We start from the raw sequence: 27,805 nt of genomic DNA on the forward strand, positions 1-27,805 counted from the left end.
GCGAACTTTGAATTTCATTTCCTGTTTTGCCGACCGTTCGAAGCTCTGATCAGCACGGTGGGTGGCGAGCAGATCCCAAATCCAAAAATGAAGCTTCAAGCACTGGACCATACAGAGATACTGAGATCTGATCGCTGTATGGGAGATATTAAATCTGTTCTATCAGAAGCTCTGTTACAGAGAACAAATAGCAAAGCATTTGAAAAAAAATTCTCCAGGCTATGATACAAGTCCACAGTCCCACAGTGCTGCTGGTGACAGGCACTATCACGGAAAGCTCAAGAATCAAATGGACACTCCATGGAGGGAGGGAGGGGTCGGTACCGAGACTCCAGATATCCTGCAGTCTTCACGAAAAGCATTTGATTCTTGGATGACTCCCAATGCCTAGGGTCAAAACACGTTGTCTGGGGTGGTCCCATGGTATATCTCTCGGTACAATTTTACCTCCCCCTCCCCCCCCCGTTAGAAGAAAAGGGAAAAAAAATGGTTTCTTGACTTTTTCAAAATGTCAACCGTATGTTTACGTGCTCAATGCTTCGTGTAGATGCGGCGTGCTTGTATGGCAACTGAACAGCAGCAATCCTCTCCCCTCCCTTCCCCAGTCGGCAAGACTGATACAGTGCAGAATGACTGGTTAGCCTTCACTATGTCATACATCCGTTGAATGCTCTGGTGCTGGCCACTCAGGTGAGGTCAGCTGGGAGCGCCTGGGCAAAAAATAGGAATGACTCTCGGGTCCATTCACCGGCAAGATGGTGGGTACAGAACTGGCTGGTAACCGTCTGTCATCATAGCAGATTGGGAGCCTTTAGCTCCATTAGCCCCCCCACCCCCTTCATGTCTAAAGAGAAAGATTCTGTAACCGCCTGGAAACTATCATAGCAGCCTGGGATGCTGGGGCTCCTCTTCCCCCCACCGTTTAATGGTCCTGCCTGGACTATGCATAGTCAGCTGGAGTGACTGCTCCCCCTCAATTTTATTCACTATTAAAGTACAGTGTTTGTTAGTCCTGCATTCTTTATTATTCATCACACAATATGATGGGGGACCTGCAACGTCTAGCCCACGGTAGGTTGGAACGGAGAGAGGATAAATGGCAACGGGTTGGGTTGTTTGCTAGGCGGCACCCCTTAGAATGGCATGCAGCTCATCATTTCTGCGGGATCTGACACGGAGTGGCTGTGCTCTGTGGTACACTGGTTCTCTAGTACACTTGCTCCATATTCTAGGCAAGACTGACTCTATTTTTAATAAAACATAAAGGAGGGAATGACCCGGGGAGTCATTCCCATTTTTGTCTTTGCACCCGGCCGACCTCAACGAAGGCCAGCCAGGAGCACCCATGATAGCAGCAGATGGTACAGAACGACTGATAACCATCTCTGCTACCTTGCAAAGGCAAATGAATGCTGCTGTGTAGCGCTGCAGTATCACCTCTGTCAGCGGCATCCAGTACACATACGGTGACAGTGACAAAAGGCAAAATGGGCTCCATGGTTGCCACGCTATGGCATCTGGCAGGGCAATCCAGGGAAAAAGGGTGCGAAATGATTGTCTGCCGTTGCTTTCATGGAGGAAGGAATGAGTGACAACATTTACCCAGAATCACCCGCGACTCTGTTTTTGCATCATCATGCATTGAGATCTCAACCCAGAATTCCAATGGGCACGGGAGACTGTGGGAACTATGGGATCGCTACGGGATAGCTACCCACAGTGCAACGCTCCAGAAATCGACGCTAGCCTCGGTTCATGGACACACACTGCCGAATTATTGTTCTTTGTGTGCCCATGTGCACTCGACTTTATACAATCTGTTCTACAAAACCGGTTTATGTAAAATCAGAATAATCCCTTAGTGTAGACGTACCCTTAGGGGGTTGTTTGTTTTCTTTGTTTTCTTCATTTGTTTGCATTTTTAGATTGTTGTAAAGAAATCTTACAAATGGTCAAGTGATGCTGGAAAACAAATCCGGCTTTTTTGCATTTTATCTTTCATGCCAGCAGAATTTTTGCACAGGACTTAGTATTACATTTGCTATTCAGAATGAGGCATTTTTTCCTTTTGGCGCTTTGAATGTAGCAAATGCATTTCAGCTTCCTGCTTGAGGTGTTAGAAGACAAGCACATCACCACATATTAACAGCAGCTGTACAGAATTAGAATAATTAAATTCTACAGCTGAAAGTAACAATACATCAGCATCAAAACCCACTCTCTATGAGTGTCTGTCCCTACAAGATCATAGAATATCAGGGTTGGAAGGGACCTCTGGAGGTCATCTAGTCCAACCCCCTGCTCAAAGCAGGACCAATTTCCATGACTCGTTTTACCCTGAAGTATGGCCTAAGAAAACCCAGGATAAATCTACATTTTCTGTACAATGGATGAAAGTTATAAACAAGTGAGGAGTGTATTGACAAAGTCTTTTATAAAAGAAGATATCTATTCTTAACTTTTGTGTGGTAAAGGATAAACTCTCAAATTCATTTGATTTTCATCCATGCAAGTATTTTAACATACCTGAAAAGATACAATTCCAGTAGAAATCAATGAGGAAATACTCTTTGTAGTGCCCTAAGGCATGGCAGGATATGGCATAAAGAACATTTAAAACCTTACAGCAGGTGCCAAAGATCATTATCTCTTTGAAGAGAAGACACATTAAGTTCTTCTGATGGTGAAAACATTTTCATATTCAGTATTATAGAAGTTAAAGATGGGGAAAACTTACTAGATCATTTAGTCCACCCTCCTGGGGCGTGTGCAGGATTATTTTCAATCATACATTTTCCAGTGAGTGTTCAGTCTAGTTCCAATCAGTGGGGCATCTGCCAGAGTTGATGATGAAAGTGGAGCTACAGCTAATGGAGCAAGATCATTTGGAATGGATCAAACATAGTTTCAACTCAGCAACTGGACTCAAAACGATCATTTAATGAAACTTCTGGATGACAAGCATTTGGAAGAGACTACCCTAAACTTTCCTTTGTTTCTCTGAAGAAGGATTGTGTAGAAATGCTGTATTGGAAATTCCAATTCAAATACAGCATTTTAGCAACATGGATAAAAACAGGGCTTGGGGTAAATCTAGATAAGATCTAGTCACAAGAAAGGCTCTATGGAACAGAGTTTTAAAAACAAATAAAGAATATCCATAGCTATTACTAAATCTAAATGAGTGTCTATATAGCAAGTTAATTATTTTTTCCCTGAGGAATGCATCTCATCATGATTTCCCCTTCTGGTAGCAAGTGGTTCAAAAATGAAGTATTAGCTTCTAAGTCAGAGGTGGGCAAACTATGGCACGCGGGCCACATCTGGCCCACAGAACCATCCTGCCCGGCCCCTGAGCTCCTGGCCAGGGAGGCTAGCCCCCAGGCCCTCCCCCACTGTCCTCCTTCCCCACAGCTTCAGTGTGCTGCACCACCAGTGCTCTGGTCCAGTGCTCCTCCGGCTGCTCTGAGCAGCTTGGTAAGGCGGCAGGGGAGGGGGGGTTGGATTAGGAGAAGGGCGTCCCAGGGGACAGTCAGGGGACAGGAAATGGGGGGATTGGATAAGTGTGGGAATCCTGGGGGGAGGCTGTCAGGGGGAAGGGATGTGGATAAGGGTTAGGGCAGTCAGGGGACAGGAAGCAGGGGTGTTGGATAGGGGGTGTGGTTCTGGGAAACAGTTAGAAGTGGGGGTGTGGATCGGGGTCAGGGTAGTCAGGGAATGGGGAGCAGGGGGGTTGGATAGGTGTGGGAGTCTGGGGAGGGGGGGCTGTCGGGGCGGGGTGTGGATGAGGACAAGGGGTGGGGGGGTTGGATGGGTGTGCGATGGGGGGGCTGTCGGGGCGGGGCTGTGGATAGAGATCGGGGCAGTCAGGGGACAGGGAGCAGAGGGGGTTGCGTGGGGGTGGGGTCCCAGGAGGGGGCAGTCAGAGGACAAGGACCGGGGGGGAAAGAATGGTCGGAGGTTCTGAACGGGGCAGTCAGGGGGCGAGAAGAGGGAGGGGGGTGGTGACCAGGCGCCATACCTTCTGTACCTGGTCCTCCATACCATTTCACAATACCAGTGTGGCCCTTGGGCCAAAAAGTTTGCCCACCCCTGTTCTAACTGCCTCTTTGTGTGTGTCTGTACACAGAGTGCCCTTCTCTGGGTCACTCTGTGAAACAGTCAGAGGATTTCCATTTGCTGTTGTGTTAATTCCTCTCACCATTCTCCAGATAGCAAGTGTTTTTTTTCTGTATTATGTCTGGTCTCCACTAGGTAGCCCCCAAAACAAAATGCAAGGCTATGCCTGACTCCAAGCCTCCTCCAGGATAGTGCTTCTGGTCCACTACCAGGACAGCTTACGTTTTATGGATCTGTGACATTATTCATTCAAACAACATTAACAATGCAATTGGTATTGTGGTAACAATACTATAATTATATGTTCTCATAGTTGCGTGTGTCTAACGCTCTGCAATGCAATGTGCTCTCGTAAAGAGCTACCATCTTTTTCAGGCAAGTTTCATTTCATTAAGACATTATTAGAATGTTGTCCCAGTGGCCTAGTAGCAGCATTCACATGTTTATTTTTATTTAAAATGTTATAAAAAGACACCTGGGATCTTGCATATGTGCCCTAACATCTTCAGTTAATTATACAGTGCAATAAAATCCCAGCAACATTAAAATAATCATTCCAACAGGAACTCAACATCATTCTGATGGGACACTACATATGCAGTACTACATACTCCAAAGCAGGAGTTTCCAAGTTCCTAGTCTAACTAAGGCAGGGAAGCTGCACATAGTGCAGGCCTCCAACTCTGGGGTAATAGAAGGTGTTTTATATTTTAATCCATTGGCCACAAGGCAGAGAGTGGTTGCTGCTAGGCTTTCCCATTAGGACAGCTGCCAGGACACCACCTGTGGAGGGGGAGAGTGAGCCACTCAGTATTCCCTCTGATTCCCATCCAGCAGCCAAGGAGAGAGAGAGTATCAGCGAGCCTTCACTCCACCCCATCAAGAGGCACAACTGTGAGGCAGGGAAAAAAACCATTGGCCTCTCACTAAAAAATCCTGTCCTGCTACCCTGAGTGGAGGAGCAGTTATGGGATATCATCATCAAAAGTAGGGAAGATGCAGAGGAATAGTTTGGATGGGGTGTGTGCAGATAGAAACTACATGAAGGTGTGGAGTGATATACAGGTTTGCTGAGACAAGGTGAGTGAGGTAATATCTTTTATTAGGCCAACTTCTGTTGGTGAGAGAGACAAGCCTGCCAGTTTACATAGAGCTACAGGTTTGCTAGCATTCGTTTGGGCATGACTTGCATAACTCACTTACTATGTTGCCACTTACAAACAGTGCAGCCATGCCAAATTGATGCTGATAAAACTTATTCCATCCGCATGTGCCATTTATTTGACAGAAAAAATATTTTTGGAATGTTTTGGAGAGTTATTGGCACCGTTTCCCACCTCTTGCCCCCAATCTCTGCACGTGTAAAGCCAGGTGCCTTAGTTACCATGAATCCAAGTGTACAGGGCTCAAAACATGACAGAAAGAACTCCATACGTAATCTAAAACAGCATTTCCGTAGATAAACAGACAAAACTCTGAATCTTTAGCTCAGGCCTTCAAGGAGGAGCAGCAATTGCTGGGTCCCACTGGAAAGACATGACAAATAAGAAGCCAATTTCTGGTCTTGGTTAAACTCACTGAAGCTCATGGAGTTTCACTGGTGTAACTGAGTACAAAATTTGGCCCAATATCCCTTGCTGTGTGTTCCAAGAGTACCATAATCCTGGGCATCCCATAGTTACAAGTAGTCAAAACACATATTGGCAGGTGAGTGGTAGCTTGTCAGTTGATATGCATTATTACACTCTGTAAATATTTCCTTCAAAATATATCAAGTCTGTAAGTCTTCACAGGGCACATGGTTACATTTGGCAGTCCCGGTTTTAGTGTTGGAACGTGTAAGCTCACAACTAAGCTGCATGACCATGTTCCAGCTGTGTGGGAGGAAATGCAGGTCACCAGTGACAGAGGATGTGCATGAGTCCTAAACAATATGCAATAAAACCACAATGTGCTTGCACAGCTTCCCAGGGATGGAATTTACATAAGAACATAAGAATGGCCGTAATGGGTCAGATTAAAGGTCCATCCAGCCCAGTATCCTGTCTACTGACAGTGGTCAATGCCAGGTGCCCCAGAGGGAGTGAACCTAACAGGCAATGATCAAGTGATCTCTCTCCTGCCATCCATCTCCACCCTCTGACAAACAGAGTCTAGGGACACCATTCCTTACCCATCCTGGCTAATAGCCATTAATGGACCTAACCTCCATGAATTGTGCTGGTTAGGGCTCTTTCAGACTGAGCTAGTTCTCTGTCACTGGATGAGATAGAGATGGCTCTCCCAGTCCAGTGTTCAGACATGCTTTTAAAAATTAAGAGTTGCCCAAAATGTTTTGGTTATTTGGTTATTTGATATTTTTGGTTTGCTGTCTTGAGCTGTGGAGCTTGCAACCTTTGAGCTAGAATCCTTTCTTCATTTTACTAATGGTTTAGCCAGGGTTGGTGCATATGTTTTGAGAAATGATATTATTCTGATTCTAACGTAACCTTATTCAGTATCTTTGCCTGCTGAGCTTTTAGGAAACATTGCTTTCTCAAATAACTGTGATATTACTTGCAGCATATTGTGTTCAGATGATTAAAGGCAGAGAGAGAGGCTCTCATTTTTGGAATTTAATCTGTTGAAAATAAGATGACATATTCAAAGTCATTTTTAAAGAGAAGCTTTGCTCTGAAGAGTGACTGTAAAGATGACATTGTGGGATGCCATGTTTACTGTACATATCCAATGTATTCACTTTACAAACATGTTAGACCTGTAAACTCAGCCTGCATTCTGAGACAAACTGGATATTATCTTCTCACACATTATTAACAGGACTACAGGTTCTGAAAGCTAAACTACAGCCTATATGCAGCCCCACAGTCTTCAGATGATATCTTCTATGGGTACTTCAGTGGTTCTGCATAGGTGTAACTGAAGACAATTTTGGACAGGAAAATTGATCAGCATAGCTATAATAAAACAAGTTATTGCGCTATATCCATGCCAGAATAACTCCCAGCATGGATGCTCTATTCTGGTATAAAAGTGACTTTTATTTGGGAGTAGAGTGTTTATACCAGGAGTTGTTGTTTTGCTATAGCTATGCCAGTTAACTTCCCCATGTAGACAAGTCCATAGTAAAGTAAACAATCAGGCTGATGATGCACAGAACAGAATACAATTCAGCTCACGCTCATCTTTCTTTTGGCTCTTATAGAGGTAGTGCTTACTCAGTCTGGCTCTGAGACCTGCCACAGCCTTAGTTTCTCTAATTAAGAAAACTTTGCACTGTGGGTGTTTTCTCAGTAACTCTCCCCTTCTGGGAGTCTGGTTTATTAGCGTAAAGTTCAAAATAACACAACTTTCAACAAACCTTCCTAACTGGCTCCTGCACTCTACAGACTTGTATTTCCCAGTCTGTCCCCTGGGAACTAACTTGTATGTCTCTGAATTTGAAGGCTGGGATAAAGCAAGATTGTGCCAGTGCTACAGTAGTTGCCATAAAGAGCCAGCATTTACCAGTGGAATCCTGTGCTAGTTACTGTACTTCCTATTCTAAGAACCATTCTGTGATAGCTGTCGGCAAAGGCTGACTTCTTAAGAGTGTCTATTGCCAGCATATATCATAAATGGAGGAATCAACAAGCACAAAGGTGTTTATTGACATGTCATTAACCAAAATAAATAGGGATAAGTTTTGTTTTCTTCTCTCATGCTGGGAATCCTTCTCTTTATGCTCACATTGTTTTCTCTGCATTCTTTCATTGCCTTTTTGACCAAAAATGGGGAGAGGGTGCTTATAGTAAGACCCCAAGTAAATATTTAGGCACCTAAATAAATACCCTGATTTTCAAACCAATCAGCTCCTCCTTTTGAAAACCTCAAATGTCCTGCTTATTGGCCTCTCATATCTCTCTCTGCTGTGCTTTTCGGACTAATAGTTCTTCCTGTTGGTGATTGACAAGAAGAGCTGATTCCCACAGTGCTGATATAGAACCATAACGGAAAGTATCGGGCTATGTGACTAGAACTCTGAGTGGAGCAGCTTTCAGCCAAAGCAGGAACTTATTGTTCATATTCAAGTGTAATGAAAGCCGTGGACATCACATAGAACAAATTTGTCTAGGTAAAATAGGATGTGTGGCAGCAGTAAGTACTTTTGCCTTTTTCGCTTCCTATTTGGATTACCATAATGTGCTCCTGGAGATTAAGCAGTCCTTGGAGGTTCCTTAGAAACTTCAGCTAGTGCATCATTCAGAAGCCAGGCTGTGTAGAGGGGTTGATTGAAGTACATTAGTGCTTCCATAGGCTGCCCTGGTTTCCTGTTCATTACCAGGTGTAGGTCAAGTGCTGATCTTGATCTTTCAAGACTTATGTGGTTTGATTTGTGGCTCCCTTAAAGACTGTAGCTCTTCTGGTATCCTGCTGTAACACTTGAGGTCAGTGAATGAACTGTGGCTAACCGTCGCTAGAATGGACTGCCTGAGGGCTAAAGGGAGGTGTTTGCCCAGTATCCTTAACTCTGGAATCACTTCTCTCAGTGGCCTCAATAAGCCTGAATTTGTTAACCTCCAGACCATTGAGCAAATGCTATTGTTATGTTCAGGCTTTTGTATGAGAGGCTGGGAGAGGTATTTTTATGTTCTTGTTTTAGTATGGTGAGTCTGCTTCATTTGAAATGATGCCTGTAACACTAAATCGTGTGTAGTTTTTAGTTTTTATATACACTTGGAGAATTGGTAATGGGCACATTTAAAAAATTGAAAAATAAATGTGCTGCTTCCATGTTTTTTAGTGTGTGTTTTAAAAACATGATACTGTAATTTAAAGCACGCAGGGTGAGTTTATAGTCTCTAGTGTGCTCTTGGACTCCAAGTTATAGGCCTGTGGTAAACCACTGACCCCTGATCCCTTATGACAGGTAAGATGTGTTGACAGTCCACAGAATTACTGAGCTATGTGTTTGCCTTCTGATGTGAATCCATGTCTAGATTTAAAAATGATAAATCCTTTGGATTATATTGAAAATTTGAACTGTCAAGATATAAATGGTCCACTGCACTGAAACATAGGTCTCTTAAACTGCCATACATTTAGATCCAGTTCACTAATTCCTCATGCACTTTTCATTGCTGTTGGCAGCATGAAGGGTTTCTCTTATATTTGTGATGGAAACAGCTGTCTACGAATCATGTCACTGAGATACGCATCTTCCTTATTGGTTCTCCAAGGTATTAGGTAAATAGCACAGTTCCTCTGGTAAACATCACTGCATTGCAGACTCATGTGCACCAGGAAATTTTTGTTCATGTACATTTTTCTGCTGCGTAAAAAAATCCCTTATTTTCACATATGGTACCCATGAGATATCGCAGTGGAATACACGTAGCTCTAGCTCTCTGTTTGCCTTACTCACAGTTTCAGCTTGTATCTCTGGTTGATGGTGAATATGTATTAACAGAGCTTTGCAGGCATTTTATTACAACAATTATACAATTCCATTATCATGGAATAAGATGGGAATCTAAAACTCAGCAGGCTAAGGCACTCTGCATGTTATCGATAGATTCTAGGTAGCTTTCATGTTCACGTATTACTGTTATATTCTGTTGTTTTCCACATACTACATTATGTCCATGAAACAAGTCATTTATATTTTTTACCATATGCTAAACAGGAAGGTGAACTGTCATTCTAATATGGCGAATCATAAAATATTAGGGTTGGAAGAGACCTCAGGAAGTCATCTAGTCCAATCCCCTGCTCAAAGCAGGACCAACACCAACTAAATCATCCCAGCCAGGGTTTTGTCAACCTGAGCCTTAAAAACCTCAAAGGATGGAGATTCCACCACCTCACTAGGTAACCCGTTCCAGTGCTTCACCACTCTCCTAGTGAAATAGTGTTTCCTAATATCCAACCTAGAACTCCTCCACTGCAACTTGAGACCATTGCTTCTCATTTTGTCAGCTGCCACCCCTAAGAACAGCCTAGCTCCATCCTCTTTGGAACCTCCCCTTTAGCTTGTTGAAGGCTGCTATCAAATCCCCCCTCACTCTTCTCTTCTGCAGACTAAATAACCCAGTTCCCGTAGCCTCTCCTCATAAGTCATGTGCCCCAGCCCCCTAATCATTTTTGTTGCCCTCCGCTGGAGTCTCCAATTTGTCCACATCCCTTCTGTAGTGCTGGGACCAAAACTGGACACAATACTCCAGATGTGGCCTCACCAGTGCCGAATAGAGGGGAATAATCACTTCCCTCAATCTACTGGCAATGTTCCTACTAATACAGCCCAATATGCTGTTGACCTTCTTGGCAACAAGGGCATACTGCTGACTCGTATCCAGATTCTCATCCACTGTAATCCCCAGTGTATATTAAATTTAAGTCATCTACCAAACTAAATAATAATCCAGTATAAACTTAGTTATTGCACTGAAGACAAAGCCTTGAGAATGCTGGCAGCTTACACAATCCTTTAACTTCCACATACTATTTGTCATTGTCAGTGCAAATCATGGAGCAGAAACCTTGCAATTATCCTCCAGTTAATGTACTTTGAAATCAAAAGAAAGGGCAGATCTGTGGTACGTCTGACAAGCAATCAGCTCACCTTCATTCCAAGGAAAAAAAAAAGCTCTTCAGTGGGGCTTCTTAATGTTGAAACACGTCATGCCAGGTCTGCTAACAACACTTAGAATAAGAAAGATGACAGTAATTTTTTCTTTAAATTAAGCCAGAAGCTTGGGAGCAGACAGTGCAAGGTGCCCAGATATGTGCTCTGTAGTAGTATAGTAGCTTCCTGCCCTGCCCTTCACATTACAAATGAATTAACAAAGAACAAAAAATTTAAAAAAAATATTAAAAAAACCAAACGGCATTGCAGTATTATTGATATTCTTCTCTCAGGTTAATACCCACTAGCCTGCTACATTTCATACCATTCGGAAATAGTGAAGAAGTGCAGCTTTTGTGTGTAGACAAAACCTGTGTTTGAAATGTGTGTTTTGACAAACCCATGAGTATCATTTTTCATTGATAATTAGGCAAATATTATCAAAATTCAAACTTAGATTTGATTATATTTTAATGGAGAAGTTCATAACAGTTTCAACTATTTCCTGCGGTTGTTTACTAATTAAAGAAACATTTAATACAAACATTTGTACTTAAAGGTTATATTTAAAAATTTCTGAACATGGTTATAGTGTTTCTGCATTGTGCTTGATCATTTGTGGATTTTTACAGAGTATTCTCAGCATTTGTTTAAACTAGAAGAGCAGTTTGCCTCTTTTTTTAAGAGACCAAATAGCTTTTTCCCCTCTATTATCTTATATTTACAGTTATTGGTGCTTATTGGAGGATTTGCTAACCTCACAATTCACCCTGTGGGTTGGGAAACAGCCCAGAGACCTTCCCCTCTGGTAGAAGCTACAGTCCAGGTCAATTCCTCCTGTGTTTGATCAGGAGTTGGGAAGTTTGTGGGGAACCCAGGCCCACTCTCTACTCTGGGTTCTAGCCCAGGGTCCTGTGGATTGCAGCTGTCTAGAGTGCCTCCTGGTACAGTTGCGCAACAGCTACAACTCCCTGGGCTACTTCCCCATGCCCTCCTCCCAGCACCTTCTTTATCTTCACCACCGGATCTTCCTCCTGGTGTCCGATAACACTTGTCCTCCTTAGTCCTCCAGCAGCTCACCCTCTCCCTCTCCCTCTCAGCTTCTTGCACCTCTTGCTCCCAGTTCCTCACACACACTTCCTCTCCTCCAGCTCCCTGACTTCCCCTTGGAGTGAGCCCTTCTATAGCATCAGAGGGGCCTTAATTAGAGTCAGCTGCTTAACAGGCTCACCTGACTCTTAGCAGGTTAATTGGAGTCAGGTGTTCTCATTAGCCTGGAGCATCCCCTGCTCTGGTCACTCAGGGAACAGAAACCTGCTGCTTCAGTGGCCGGTAGATCTCCCTTCGATTCCTCTGCTCTAGAGGGAAGGAGGGAGAGGGCTGCTGCTGCTGTTGCTGTTCCTGCTGGGCACTGGGCCCTCGCTGCTGCTGTTGCTGCTGCTCTTCCTGCTGCTCCCTTGGCTGGGCCAGATACCACCACTTCTATCCCCACCTCCCCACTTCTCTGCTACCCTCTAGTTGGCTGGCTGCTGATCCCCTCACCGCCCCCCTCCACCCTCAACTGCTGCCATTGCTCCACTACAGCCCTGGGGGGGAGGAGAAGGCTGCTGAAGGTCTGCTTTCCAGAGAAGGGGGGGAGTGAGGAGCCCTAGCTCTTGTTGCTGAGGACACCACCATCTGAGCAGGGTCCCTCCTGCCTGGACACCAGACCACCACCACCTGGAGCTGCTGGGACTACTGTGGCTGTTGCTGGGGAGCTGTTGGAGCCCCGAAGAGAAGGAGGAGAAGAAGAGGACCATCCGCTGCTGGAAGACCATGTGAGGACCACTGTGGAGGGGGCTTTACTGGACTGAGTCTTTTTCGAACTGTGCTCTTGTGCTGGGGATTTGGACTGTGTCTGTTGGGGCAACCGGGGTGTGGCGTGGAGCCTGCCATCGGTCCATCCATGTTCCCCTTCGCCCCCACCACCATTGTTGCCCCCTCCACCACCTCGGCTGGCTGTTTTCCTTCTGCTTCGGACTCTTGCCTCTGGGACTGAGCTGCTCGCCTGGCTCACCACACCCACTTCCACCATTTGAGCCTGCAGCAGCAGCAGCCAAGCATTGACTTTTGCACAAGTGCCTGTGGACTGATCCGCTTTCCTTTGCCACATTTGTCTGTGGCCCTGATAGTCCTGCCCCAGCCCTGCAGCTAGCCCCGTGGTCCCTCCATCCCATTCCCAGCTCACCCTTCCCCCGCCCCCCATGATCCCCCAGCTCTGCTTGGTCCCTCCCCTCGTGTGCCCACACCCCCTCCCATGCGCTTGTGCCCTTCCCCCATTTGAGTTTGCCCTTATTCGCTGCACTCCCCTATGCCGTTGACCCCCCATATCCCCTAGTGCAACTGGAGGAGCCGGAATCCCCTCAGATTCGGTGACCTCCTTCCCCTTCTCTCCTTCCTCCTTCTCTCCTTCCCCTCCCGTCGCTGTTTGTCTGCCTCCCCGCTCTTGTTGTGGCGGGGGAGACCCCTTGCAATGCTCTCACTGCCCCTCCTCCACCTTCCCCCGTCTCCATTCCCCAGGCCTCTACTTTGATCACCACTGCCAGTCCACGTGTTACCGCCCCCGCTGAGGCACTGATGGCGGTGAGTACCGGGGAGACCTCCGCTGCTGCCTCGTCCCTTCCGATTTGGGGGGAGACCCCCAGCCGGTGGGAAAGGTCGGGGTGGGAAGAAGGGTAAGGGTCCCGCTAAAAAGGCCAGGCCCTCCATGGCAGGGACTGCCCCCGCTGCCGCAGCCCCGCTAGTGGCCGCAGCACCCCTCCCCGCTGCTCCCTCCACCAGCTCTGCGGGTGTCCCTCCCCCGGCCCCCAAGGCGTATGCCCAGGTGGCAGCGGCCCCCGCGCCTGCCGCTGCTCCTCTGACCGTCGCTTCCGCTACCATCTATAGTGGCCGGGGCCCCTTCCCCACCTTGACCAGGAAGCACAGCGTCCATTGCCTCCTGGTGCCTGCCTCGCCCCACGTGGAGACCTACTTGCGGGCATTGGCGAGGGTGGTGGGGCCCACGGCCATCGTGGCGGCCTCCAAAATGTATGGGAAGGTGGTCTTCTTCCTGGCATCAGAGGCCGCCGCACAGGAGGCGGTAGAGACAGGCCTGGCAGTGGGAGGCGTGTTCGTCCCCCTGGAGCCGTTGGAAGACCTGGGGGTCCGCTTAATCCTGACCTCCGTCCCTCCCTTCCTGCCCAATGCCGCCCTGTTGCCCGCCCTATCTGCCCTGGGGCGCCCCATCTCCGTCATCAGCCCTCTCCCCTTGGGCTGCATGGACCCCGCCCTCCGTCACGTCCTCTCGTTCCGCCGGCAAGTGCAGCTTCAACTGCCGCCGGCGGCACGTGGCGGAGAGGCGCTCGAGGGGTCCTTTCTGGTCCCCTACCAGGGAGCCCACTACCGGGTGCATTATTCAATGGGGGAGGCCCGGTGCAGCCTCTGCCGGGAGATGGGGCATGTCCGGAGGGACTGCCCCTTGGTCCAGCACGGAGGAGTGTCCGGGATCCCTGAGCCCCAGCAAAGTGCTGGCCCTGTCATCACCAGTACCCCTGGCTGCCTGGCACCTGAAGCTGCCCCTCCTCCTCCTTCTCGGTCCCCCACTGTGGAGGAGGGTGCGGCGGGGATACCGCTGGACGTGGGAGAGGGCTCGCCCCAGGGGGAATCCTCTCTCATTCATGCTACCCCACCATTGCCTCCCCGAGTCCCTGAGCCATTGCCCTTGGCCCCCGATCCGACCCCTGTTAGCCAGCCCCCAGATGATGCCATAGTGGGCTGGTCCTTAGTGCAGGAGAAGCAGGGCAAGCGGAAGGCTTGAGCCTCCTTACATCCTTCGGATTCGGAGGCCCCCCCAGAAGAGCAGGAAGGGGGGCACCGATGACGAGCCTTCCGCCTTGCCTCCTGATGACTGCCATTCTGTGGTGCCGGCTGGGGACACCATGGCAGCACCGGAAGGTGACACTGCCCCTCCTCCAAGGTCCCTTCCCATGGAAGCACCCGGGGGAGCCTCTCTTGCCCCCTTCCCATCCGAGGCCCCTGTGAGCGCTGAGGTGGGCGTCACCTTGGGTGCTGGCGGGGAGGGCCCTGGGGTGGTGGCCGGTGATCTCCCTTCCATCTATGAGGAGATCGAGGCCATGGGTCTGACCCCGGTCATGCAGGGGGAGTACGACCCTCTGCTAGCGGGCCTCGATCTGAGCAACCTCACCCCGGTCCCCTTGTCCCCGTGTTCCCTTCCCCTAACCGCTGCTTCTGCTCCTGCCTCTGAGGGTCCCCTGGAATCTTCCATCAGCCCGGCTGCAGGTGGCACCCAGCTGACGGCCGCCGAGCCCATTGGGGTGACGGCCGGTGCACCTCTGCCAGGACCCAGTTCCCAGGGGGTGTCCCTCTTGGGTGTGGAGCACTCAACCTCCTTCCTGGGCAGGGACCCATTGATGACTCTATATCTCCGGATGCAGGGGCTGCCGCACGAACTGTGGTGGCTGAGCCCGGCATCATCAGGGGTTCCCTTCCCACTCCCCAGAATCCTGAGCCTAACCGGGAGGGGCCGCCTTCCAGCGGCCCAACTATTGAGGCTCAGAATCCTACTTCTCCTCCCCTCCCCGATTCTCTTCCTGATCCCTGCCCTACTCCTGTCCCCTGCCCATCCCTGATGCCAGCCCCATCGTTGTCCCTTCCACCTCCCATGATGCCATTGCTGCCCCTGGGGATGTCCCCCAAGGAGCGGCTTTAGAAGTTTTTCCCTGTCCCGACCCATCAGGGGCTGCTGTTTTCCTTCCGCCGCCCCCTGTTAAACCGAGGAGCGGGGCAGGTCACGTGGCGTCAGCCCATCGGATGCCACGTCGGGGGTGTGCCCCCTGCCTGCCCGCCTCGGTGGGCCACGGGGCTGTGATGGGGGCCCCCCTTGGGAACGGTCATAGATCAGTGACCCCGCCCCAATGCGCTGAGGGAGGAGCTGCGGGAGTTCCTCGAGGACGTCCGTGGCTCCCGTAACAAAGTCCAACTTGCGCTTCAGCTGTGGGGGGATTTCCATCAGATCCTCCGGGCCTCGAGGGCCCTCATGGGGGAGGGTAAGAGGACCAGGAAGCAGGCCGCCGCGGCCTACCAGTGGGCCCACCTCTTCCGCGACTCTTTACTCACCTACGGGGTAGGTCACGGACTGCTGTGCGTCCTGACAGAAGCCGTGGACGTGTCTGCCGGCGAGGATCCCCCCCAGCCCTCCTCATGGCACCGATCATCTTTGCCACATTAAACACCAGGAGCTGTAGGATGAGTCTCCGCAGGAGCCAGGTGCTCTTCTTCCTCCGGGAGGGGTGGTACTCTGTGGTTTTCCTGCAGGAGACCCATACAGATCCGGCCGCTGAAGCTAGCTGGCGGCTGGAGTCAGGGGACGGGGTCTGCTTTAGCCACCTCTCAGTTCGCACGGCTGGAGTGGCGACCTGTTCTCCCCCAACCTACGGCCCGAGGTGCTGGGCCATCTCCTACACCTCCGGGTCCGGATGGAGGGGCTTGTGGTTAATCTTGTCAACGTTTATGCCCCGACATCGAGACCGGAGAGGTTGAATTTTTATCAGCAGGCATCCACCTTCCTCGGCTCCCTGGATCCTCATGAGTGCCTGGTTCTGGGTGGGGACTTTAACACCACCCTCAAGGAACAAGACCGCTTGGGGACCGAGCAGTGCCCAGCCGCTGCTGACGTCCTCCCGGAGATCGTCGATCGCTGCTCCGTGGTGGACGTCTGGCGCGACCACCACCTGGACGACGTCTCGATGTTCACCTTCGTCCGGGTGGAGGCCCATCGGTCACTCCACTCCCGGCTGGACCAGCGGTTCAGATTAAGAAAAATAAGTAACATATTTCACAGCAACATGTAACAGCAACATGTAACAGCTGTATAGTGTTTATTAATAGCCAACAGGGTTAATAAACACTATACAACATGTAACAGCTGTATAATGTTTATTAATAGCCCACAGGGTTCTTTGGATTTTTTTTAATTACTATTGAAAAGAAATTGTCAACCTTTTAAATTGCCACAAATCCCAGAATGACTAGAACAGTCTTTGTTTTTTAAATGTCATGTTATCTCAGGCCAGAGCTGCAAGAACATGAATTTGTCAGTTTGATGTTGATATAATTTGCTGGTACTCAGGGTACAAGAGTCTCCTCTTAATCCCAGTTGTGCTGATTTCTGTGTAATAGACAATACATTACTTTTTTCTGATGAAATGATGAGAATAGTGATCTAGCAAGGAGGAACTAATTAAAACTGTTTGTCTTGCAGACTGTCAGAGACTGTTAGGGATTACACAAATAAAAATTAACTTTTTTTCTGTCTGTTACAGTCTCTGCAAAGTTCACAAACAATTGTAATCCTCTTTTACTGAGTACAGACTTAAAAGTAAAAGATTGGTTATTTTTCATTCATTTCATTAAGGGTAGTCTTAGATTAGCGAACAACAAATAATTTATTATGAAGATGTGCTGATCAGAAAACTGCCTGGCTCCAGATTCTGAGTTGTATTTTGGCCTCTTTATGCCACTTGGGGACTAAAAACTAGCCAGATTGCCTCACCAGCTATCCCCAGAACTGTGTAGGCCAGCAGAAAGACCCTCTGCAACGTCTCGATGTAGCCCCCACACAGGAGCATGCCTGAGGAAAGAATGTTTGTGGCTCAACCACTTAGCCGTCCGGCTATGCTAGGGCACTAGACAGTAATTTGGGGTTGTTGCAGCCAGGCCAGAAGTTAAAGCAGCCCTTGGGGCTCCCAGCAGTCCAAGAATACAAAAAGGCACAACACTTTCATCTCCACTCTTGCTGGCACAACATATTAGAGTCACTTTCACCTCCACTCTTGCTGGCTTGTGCTTTTCACAGGACGACCTGCACTTTCTGCCCCAGCCTATATGCATGACAGCTAGTGCACTCTCGCCACCTTCAGGGCCAGGTGTGAACACCTTTCCTTACACGGTGCAGGGCTGGCTGGGTCAAGGTGCTGGCATGCATTCACTTGATGTAGGTCTGTTCCTCCTTCTGTTGAACTTATTCCTTCCCACCATCAGAGGTGAACTGAGCGTATTTATCAAATGAGAATGTCCTGAAGAGAGTGATAACTTAAATGGGTTGTTTGTTTTACAGTCAGGGTGGCAATGGAGCTATATGGCAGTGAGTTAGCATTTGTGGGGCCTTGTGGAAAGACTGGGCTTTCCAGAGGATATGAGGGAAGGGAGGGTGGGTGCTTGGCACACTGGGGTAGGAACATTATTCTAGGCATGGGTGAGGGTCAGGTGGCAGCATGGAAGGAGATATGAAAAGGAAATGAAGGGAGGGGTGAGGCTGGCATCTCTGGTGAAACAAAAGGGTGATGAGGGGGTCATAATTAAGAGTGAGCTGAGAAAGAGATGGAAGTTTAGCATGTGAACCTGTTTGCATGATATTACAGTGCAGCCTTGATTGAAGCCCCTGGGTTCTGCTGTACAGTATATTCTAAATAATAAATAGATGCAGATTTGTGCAGAGACTTCAAGGTGAGGATCAGAATTTTAAGCATGGTTCAGTAAGCGCAGGGGAGACAGTGGAGGGATTTGAAGCACAGTGCCAGCTGATTCAGAATCACAGTTCAACCCTCAGTTCAAGTCCCTGCCTTTATTTTTATGTGTTAAAAACATTTACTGAATCACAACACACAACGATTTTCATTCATGAATTCAATTGGAAATTTCCCCTAGCAAACAAAGGCTTAATAATCCAGCACATCCCTTGGCCTGCGCCGCTTCCCGCAGCCCCCATTGTCATGGAACAGCGAACCGCAGCCAATCAGAGCCGCGATCGGCCAAACCTGCGGACATGGCACATAATCAAACGGCCCTGGCCCGCCAGCAGATTTTCCTGACGAGCCACGTGCTAAAGGTTGCCGATCCCTGCCCTAGACAGTTATCAGACTCAATTCTTGCCTCTTTAGAGTCGGTCGAAAGGAGAATGAGAAGAGTGGCTGAGACTCAATCGCTGAGCCTAAGGGAAAAGATTAGTACCAATAGATTAATCTCTCTCTCTCTCCATCTCTCCGTCTCTCTCGTGTAACAGCTATTGGAGAGCCATCCAAAAAAAATATGCTGGCTTTCTGGGTGGCTGGCTGGCAGTCAGATATAAAATCTCACTGGTCTAGGGCACCAGATGTACAGCTGTGTGTGTCCCCTGCTTATTGCAGAACATTGTTGCATGCCAATTGCTATACTTCAGGAGGAGTGAATGGAAGGAGGATCCACTAGAGAGTCCACACAAAATTTTATAAACAAACGTTTTTTTCCTTCTGATTTATTTCCTCTTCCCCAGTGTTTTTCCTCTTTCATGCTATTAGAGGAGTGCAGAATGCTTTGATGTACTTACAGCACCATGCAATCATCTGGGGCTAGCTTGCTTATCTTACTGAATGAACACTAGCCATACACACACTTTGAGCCCAGTTCTTTCTTATCCAAGTGAGTTGACTGACTGACTTCAGTGGGGCTAGGGCTACAGGATCAGGTCCTTTACCAGGCACCTCAGAGGTTAGTTTATCTGTTTACTTTCTGGGTATTTAGGACTGAAGGCTTACTCAGTTCCAGTACTGACACCGCTAGGTATTTACTTGGAAATGGTAGTGCTCTTGAAATACCTGGTGTTCCCTATACCTTTGGAGTATTTAATAAATTACTCTGCATGTTTTTTGTCTCATGCTTTATCAACCTGTGATGGTTTACCAAAAGATTTCCTATACTAATCCTGTCAAAACATTAGAGTACTTTGTATGTTCTGAGCATCCTATAGAGATTAACTAATTGTAAAGTATGTGAGAAGGTATCGTTATCAGATTTTATAGATGAGGAAACTGAGATAGCAAGGTGAACTGACTTGTCTTAGACCAAGTCTATATTACAGACCTATATTGGTATAACTATGTCACTCAGGGTGTGAAAAATCCACACCCCTGAGCGATGAAGTTATACACACCGAACCCCCCTGTGAAGACAGTGCTATGTCAACAAGAGAACTTCTCCCATCAACATAGCTACTGCCTCTCGGGGAGGTGGATTAACTACACCTACGGGTGAAGCTCTCCCATTGGTGTAGTGGTGTCTTCACTAAAGATAGATCACATATAGAGTGATTGCTTTGTGAAAAATATTTTACATCATTGTGTGTGATGTGAAAAGTCATTCTACATTACATAGGTGTGCATTTAATTAAGAAGAAAATAAATTCCAAATCCACTGGGAAACATCTTTATTAGTTAGGACGTTGCTTGTCCTCATAACATCTTGGCTTGGTAATAGTATAGCAATTAGTGTAAGTTAAAGACTAATGATTTGCTGTGGTGTATCATTATGGTTGCCCAGAGCCTGGCATTCTTTGAAAGAATTCACTGAAATGGGGATAAACTATAAATTGGCATGAGACAATGCATGGCAGAATTATAAATTGAAAGCTTTCAGGAGGGGTTGAACTCGGTAACACAATGTCCAATGACCCATCACATGAGTAATAGGCGAACTGTATCACTAGCTTTATAATTAAAATACAGGCAATACCTTAAGACTCAATGCTTTCCTTCTGACAGATGTAATATATTAATGAAATATTAATAATTACTACTAATTGCTATCCTTCTGCTATTCAGAAATTTAATTTGTTGCTATTAGTGATGATGATTTGTTAGTTATCCAAGGTTAGAAAATTTAACTGAGACACAAGTCTCTTTTAGAAAGCAGTCCTGGCTAAGAGTTAAGCCCTTATTTGGCAAAGAATTATGTACATGCTTAACTTAAAGCAGTGTCAGTAGTATCTTTGAAGCCAGTAGAACTACTCACAGTACGTAAAGTTCAGCATGCACATTAATCTTTGCGGTATCAGGGCCTTATTTGGTTTTACTGTTGCCAATGCCTTCCCAGAGTAGAGTGATTTTCATTGAAACATCAACATTTACCATTTCTTGCCTGGGCTGGATTTTTTTCCTCATGTTGAGTAATATCTTACCCTGTGAATAGTCTGTTATATGATTACCATAATATTTTACTATGCTATCTTTGGACTAGGAAATAACTGTGATGCCTTAAATACCAAGTCTTCGTGGGATAATTGATAATAAATGTTGACATTTTAATTGTGATTAGTGCAGTGTTGTATACTAATGGCCTGATCCAAAGTCCATGGAAGTCAATGGGAGTTTTCTTGTTGACCTCAGTGTGTTTTGAATCAGGCCTGAAGTGGAGAAATTGGTCCTTATGTTCACAGTAACACGCAGAATCCTCAGCAATGTAAGATTCTAACATTAACTTAAATTTCTTCTTCAAGTAGGTGAATGATTGTGTTGCTGAGCTTTTTTCCAATTAAAGTATACAATTATTCACAATTATTCACATTATGAGGAATGTACCTGGAACACGGTTAGAGGTCCTGGACAGCTCCTAAGCCACACAGTTTGTTCTGCAAAACTTAGCTTCAGTCCTAATGCCAGCCATCTGCTGTTAAGGCTTCTCCCACCTCCTTCCCAAGATAGTGCTTTGTCCACAGCTGCCCTTCTGCTACTGCCAGCTCTGCATTAGGGACCTGTGCAGGTATTATAGCCAGCCAGCTGCCAAGCTCACCTAACACTGTCACATAGATCTCAATTTGCTACATTATTCAGCATGGCTCTGACACATATATTGCGGGAATGGGGCCTCAGCACCTAATTTATGCCCTATGAATCAAAAAGTATAACGGTTGCTATTAAAACCTTTATGAGATTGCCACTACAAGCAGATAACATTACTGCAGAATTTGTGCTACAGTGGGAATGCCGTTGAATGAATATTGTTTTAAAAGTGTCTATTTATTAACAAAAATCACAAAAAAATTCAAATAAATTAGGTGTGAATATATTTGTACGAATCAACCACCCTGCTCTATAGCATTTTGATTTATGTTTAAAATAGTCATTGAATAAGATCTTAAAAATATTAGGGCTATCAATTAATCGCAGTTAACTCATGCGATTAACTGAAGAAAATTAATAGTGATTAATTGCAATTATAACAATAAAATACCAACTGAAATATTTTTGGATGTTTTTGTACATTTTCAATATCGATTTCAATTACAACACAGAATACAGAGTGCACAGTGCTCACTTTATGTTATTATTTTTATTACAAATATATGTACTGTAAAAATGATAAAATAAAAATAAATATAAGGTGAGCACTGTAAACTTTATTCTGTGTTGTAATTGAAATTAATGTATTTTAAAATGTAGTAAACATCCAAAAATATTTGAAATAAATGGTATTCTACTGTTAACAGTGTGATTAATCACAATTAATTTTTTTAATCGCTTGACAGCCCTAAAAATACTATCACATTTGTCAAAAAAGTTTTTGAGAAATGCTATCCAATCAGCTTTAGGCAATACTGTGAAAAGACCACTGTACTGTTAATTACTTACAGAAGCAAAATTATGAAGATTAAAATGATTATGTATGAGGCCTTGATCATAATCTATATCACTAATAAATGCAAACATTCAAAATAAATCTGTACTTCAGTGCAAGTTTAAAAACAACAAAAGCTGGCATCATTTCAGTGGTGAATGTGTGTGATCCCTCTGTATGCAGTCTGGAGAGTGTTTTGGGTTCCCTCAGGATGAAACGTGTATCATGAAATAAGGTATTAATTTGATTTAAACATTCGTTTCATGCTAAATGTTATAAAACTTCTACCATTTTATTTTCTGACAGCAGCAAACTCGGATAATTATGTTCTATGCAAAATATAATAATCTGGTTTACCTTTCCTGGTTGGATTAAACACCAGAATTTTAATTTGCTGTTGTAGATGTTCTGGTCTTTTGCTCATGCCACATGATTAAAAAGTGTGCTTTATCCACACAGCCTACACTTTCATCTGCTTAGAGCAGATTAAAGAACCTGTCCTTATAAAATGAAGAATTACACAAGCGATTTTAATATTTTTGTTTGCTCTTAGAAATGAATTAACTACCTCCCTGAGAAACAAACTTCATATTGGTTTATTGCTGGAAAGGATGGGCCTGGGCCAAAGTCCTGGCTCTAAATATCTCATAGTTTTCCGTGTGCATGTGAGAGTTTTGTCGCTTGAAGCTGTCTCTAAATAGATTTGTTAATAAAATGCTATACTGGGCTGGCTGGATACATGGCCTTTTTCCTCCCCTTCCTCATCAGAGTGTGAATAAAACCACAAAGCTTGCTACAGGACAAGGGAAGCTCTTTGATATTGGTAGTGTATAGTGATGAACCAAGTTCTTTATGTATATGCACCTGTCTCATTTAGCTTTGCTTTCTACTGGCTGCAGACTCCAGAGGAAGGAGCCTCTACATCCATCTATGCAGCTGTCTCACCAGAGCTGGAAGGAGTTGGTGGCATCTATCTTTACAATGAGCAAAGGACAAAATCTACTGATGTATCGTATGATGAAGAGCTGCAGCGAAGGCTCTGGACTGAAAGCTGCAAGATGACTAGGATTTCTGATGTAGGTTGCAGAGATCTCTAAAAGTAGCCACTTCCAACTGGGTGAATGAAATGTGTCCAACAAGCATACTTGCCTGACTCCATGCAGCATGAACCATCATCCTGGAATTCACTGTTCAGTTCCAAAGGCAAATGTGAACAGTGCTGCTTTTCACTTGAACCTATAGTCTGCTAGGGAGTCAAGGGGAAATATTCCCACAGAAATGTGTATAGGGTGGTTTTAAATTTAACCATCAGTTTTGTAATCATGATGTTTTGGTCTGTGATTAAAAAAATTGTGCAGAATTGTGTTTTTCCCTTTTTATGTAACAAGAGGAGACTGTCCCTTGTGGGACTGTTCTGTCTGAGAACCCAGCTCTGCAAATCTTGCAAATATAACTTAATCCACTTTTTATCACTTCTGAAAATTTAGCGTTTCTTTCCTTAAACTTCTTAAATCCTGTCAACACTTTATAATAAGTGACAGATCATTATAATTCATTCTTTTTGCCTTCATGATAATCATAGTGTATCCATCACTGGAACTACAGTATAGTACAACACCCTTTATCCAGATGTTTCAGTGGAAACCAGACACGTTTAGAGAAAAGGGCTTTAAGATAGGAGGGTGGGTTGGAAGACTTCAAAAAATTGTTGAAAACTTGGAGAAGGTTCAGAGAAGAGCCACAAGAATGCTTAAAGGATTAAACAATATGCCTTATAGTGATAGACTCAAGGGCCCTGAGCCACAAACCCCAGACTGAGGCACCGAAGTCCCAGTTTTGGGCTCCACAGCAATCCACAAAACTTCTCCTGAACCCTGTAGGTGCCCAAACCCACTGAATGTCTAAGTTTTCAGGGTAAAAGTCCCTCTCACCTATGTTTCTGCGTCTAAGCATGTCCACTGCTGCATCTCTCTAGGTATCCAGGGGAGAATTGCCTACCCAAGCCCCAGAGGAATCCACATACCCAGGGAAGATAGGTGCTGTGATGAGTGGTGGTGCCGCCCAGTGGTGCCCATCTTCTAACTTTTAGCCCTATGGTTAGAACACTTGCCTGGGATGTGGGAGGCCTGGTTCAATTCTCCCCTCTCTGCCTGAAGGGGAGAAAGAATTTGAACGGGGATCTTCCACCTCTCAGTGGTGCTTTAAACATTGGGTTATGGGATATTCAGATGTGGGATGCCCTCAGTCTCCCCTGTTGAAGCTGTTCCACTGTGGATGAATAATGATAGGTGATTGATTAAAGCGGGGGGACTGGACCCAGGGGTTTCCCACCTCCTAGATGGGTGGACTAACCACTGAATTATAGAGTCATTCTCTCTGTCTTTCACCCAATGACTGAGTATTTAGTGGAACAGCCAACCTCAGGGTTAGTGATTTTTAGTTAACAAGAGGCTGGTAAATGCCTGGTGTATTTATGTTGCCTGCCTGATACATCCACTCAGCAGAATCTCAAAGGGATGGGGTTTTTTTGTCCATTTTGTTTTAAGAAAGTTTTTATCCCTCATGGTTACAAAGAAAACCTTTTCAATGTGAACAGAGTGTTGTCTCCAGACGGCCTGAACCCTGACTTTTTTAGTGATGTGTGCTCTACCCTACTCCCACCTCATAAATCAGATCTCAAAAGCAAAATGATGACACTTCAAATGTCAGCAATATTTCATTGCTAATTTTTTAGTGGATGGGATGTTAGAAGTGGGAGGGACTGAAGGTCACACTGTGGGATTGGGAGTTGCTGCAGGAAAAGAACTACAGAAAAAAGAAAGGCGAGTCACAAAAGTCTCCTGACAGAAAGGGGATGGGAAAAGAAAACTGGCAGAGAGGAGGAATGTCTGTGGTCCCAAAGAGGATCATATTTTCCCTCTGGGCTGTGAGAGGTGTGATCTCGCCCTGGGTGTTTGCATTTATTATTTGTAATGGTTAGCAGCAGGCAATTTATCATCCAGTCACTGTAGCATTTTCCCTATGTCACTGGCTGATTTTTTTTGGAAGGGAATGTAGTGCTTGTGAAATGTGCCAGACTGACATGTTGGGAACTAAATTCCTCCCTTTATTCACAGATCAGGCACAGAATGCAGTGGAGGATGTTAGCTAGCCAGCATTTTATATTGCAGTATTGTTCCCACAGAATATCATTGTTGGCAGAAGTACTTCCTGAATTTACGCAGAACAGAAGGGACCATATGAATCCCCATTGTAATTCCATTGAAGCCAGATGAGTTTGCCCCAGGGTGATCAGGAGACTGCAAAATATTTATCTTCAAGGGGAATTCTTTCCCCATATCACATTTTAAGTTATTTTAAGATGCTTTAAAATAATAGAACTTCAGTTGGGATTGTTAGTCTCAAATAATTGCAAAGTTTGGTTTATATTGTAGTGGGAATCAATAGCTCCTGCTTCCACTTGCTGTTTCAGATGGGAGAAGGCTCCTCCAATTAGAGGCGCTCCTAGAGGGCTATGATGGGCAGAGTCCTTGATTGGCAGGTACTTTGCCTATGATATAGGACTGTTTCTTTGGGCTTCCCTTTCTCTGGCTGCTGTAGAGGATCCCCAAATTTCACAGGCTGATGGACCTGGCAGACTTACAGCTGCAAACAGGAAAGGTGGGGGCACGGTCACAACTGATCTGCAAATTGCCTGAATAGAGTCATTCTCTTTGTCTGTCACCCCGTTACTAAGTATTTAGGACTTCTCTACACTGGCAAGTTTCTGCACAGTAAAGCAGCTTTTTGCATTCAAACTGCAGATGTGTCCACACTGCCAACCCACTTTGTGCGCAGAAACTCCTCAGTTGCAGCACTGCAAAAAACCATAAGGCTATTTGCAGAGGCTCCAGCACTCTATTGCCAGTGTAGACACCTGATTGCTTTGTGCGCTGTAATTGGCCTCCGGAGCTGTCCCATGACCGCTCTGCTCATTGTTTTGAACTCAGCTGCCCTGGAGACATGTGTCCCTCTCCTTTCAAAGCACCATTTCTGACAATCCTTGTATGCTGTGCTGATCTGCTGTGGGACACAAAGCAAACCATGAATGTGGAATGCTCATGCTGTTGAACACAAAGGCAGGTGTGTGTGTGAGAGAGAAAGCGAGAGAGAGATTGCTGTGCAGAGAGCCCAGGGAGGGAGGCGGGGGCTGATGCTGGGGTTTCCCCCCACCCTGCCTCAGGACTGGTTGCTTCCCGCTGCTGTCTGAACTTCCAAGACAGCATGCTGACACACTCTCTGTCCCACAAAATACACTGTCTCTGTCTTCCCCTCCATACACACACACACACTCCCTGTCTCACACTCTTCCTCACCTCCCACCCCCACTTCAGTTGGAAAGCAGCTGGCAATGTAGTGGGATGCACGTGGAAAATGGGATTGGGAAACCTGCATCATGTGATGCTGTGCCTGCCCCATGAGGCATTGCAAACCCTTCCCAAAGCACTTTGCAGCCAGTGGGATAGCTACCACAATGCACTGTTCCCTTTGCTGTTGCAAGAGCTGCTAATGTGGATGTGCTCCAGCGTCACAAGAAGCACAGTGTGGACACGCAACAGCAGTTTAATTCCAGCGTTTTAATAAAAGTGGTATAACTTGTGGAGCAGAAACTTGTCAGTGTAGACATACTCTTAGTGGAACAGTCAATCTCAGTGTAAGTGAATTTTGAGGAGGTGTATCCCCAAACACTTCTTGCCTTTGTGTGCCTTTGGCAAGAGAGTAGCAGAGGACTTTGGGAGGTGCTCTGATACTACTTCCCCGTCTTCATCATCATTAGGGATGGGAATTGCTTTCACTTGACTGGTAGCAGCAGATCTGGACATTACACTGATGCTGTTTTAGACACAGGGTTCAATGACTGTTTTCCCAAAAATAATGAGCTTGGCAACTTTTGCTATTGGCAGTAAAACCAAGTCTGATACTCAAATACCTTTCACATTTACAACGTTGTCTTTGATAAAACATTCTTCTGCTGTGTAAACCCGTAAGCTTTCACTTGAAGAGTTCAATGGTTTTCTTTCATAAAGATAGATGATCGGTTTCCAAATAGAGCTGTGATCCCTCCTTTTATACATGCCCCAGACTCCTTTGCGAGCTCCTGTGACAACTCCTTGAAAGTATCATGGTAGCTGACGCTCTGGGGTATATTTGGTCCAGGGGTGCTGGAGTCATTTTTACTGTGAGGGTGCTGAAAGCCATTGAACTAAACTGTAATCCCTGTATATGATGGAAATCATTTTAAGCCAGGGCGTTCTGCAGCACCCCTAGTTCTAACACCTATGTTTTGGTCTGAGAAAAGAGAAAAGTCAGGGCATAAGTTATGGACCCACAGGAGAGAAAAAAGGGACATGTCCTGCTGCCTGACTCCAGAGAGCAATGCACTTTATCTCATAGACTTTTAAGACCAGAAGGGACCACGATCATCTAGTCTGACCTGCACATTCTAGGCTACATAACCTCACCCACCCACTCCTGTAACAGGCCCCTGACCTCTGGCTGAGTTACTGAAGTCCTCCAATCATGATTTTAAAACTTCCAGTTACAAAGAACCTACCATTTACTCTAGTTCAAAACAGCAAA

General features: G+C 45.9%; 1 protein-coding gene across 1 annotated transcript in view; it reads left to right on the forward strand.

Moving 5' to 3' along the window:
• Nucleotides 1-23,326, forward strand: part of DHRSX (dehydrogenase/reductase X-linked) — a 212,420-nt gene extending 189,094 nt beyond the window's left edge. Inside the window, exon 8 of the mRNA XM_075060749.1 lies at nucleotides 23,086-23,326. Coding sequence (XP_074916850.1) covers nucleotides 23,086-23,283 — 198 coding nt within the window. The 3' untranslated portion in view covers nucleotides 23,284-23,326. The remainder of the gene's footprint in view (nucleotides 1-23,085) is intronic.
• Nucleotides 23,327-27,805: the final 4,479 nt, after the last annotated feature.

This window comes from Chelonoidis abingdonii, chromosome 1, assembly GCF_003597395.2.
Source record: "Chelonoidis abingdonii isolate Lonesome George chromosome 1, CheloAbing_2.0, whole genome shotgun sequence".
Lineage (NCBI taxonomy): Eukaryota > Metazoa > Chordata > Testudines > Testudinidae > Chelonoidis > Chelonoidis abingdonii.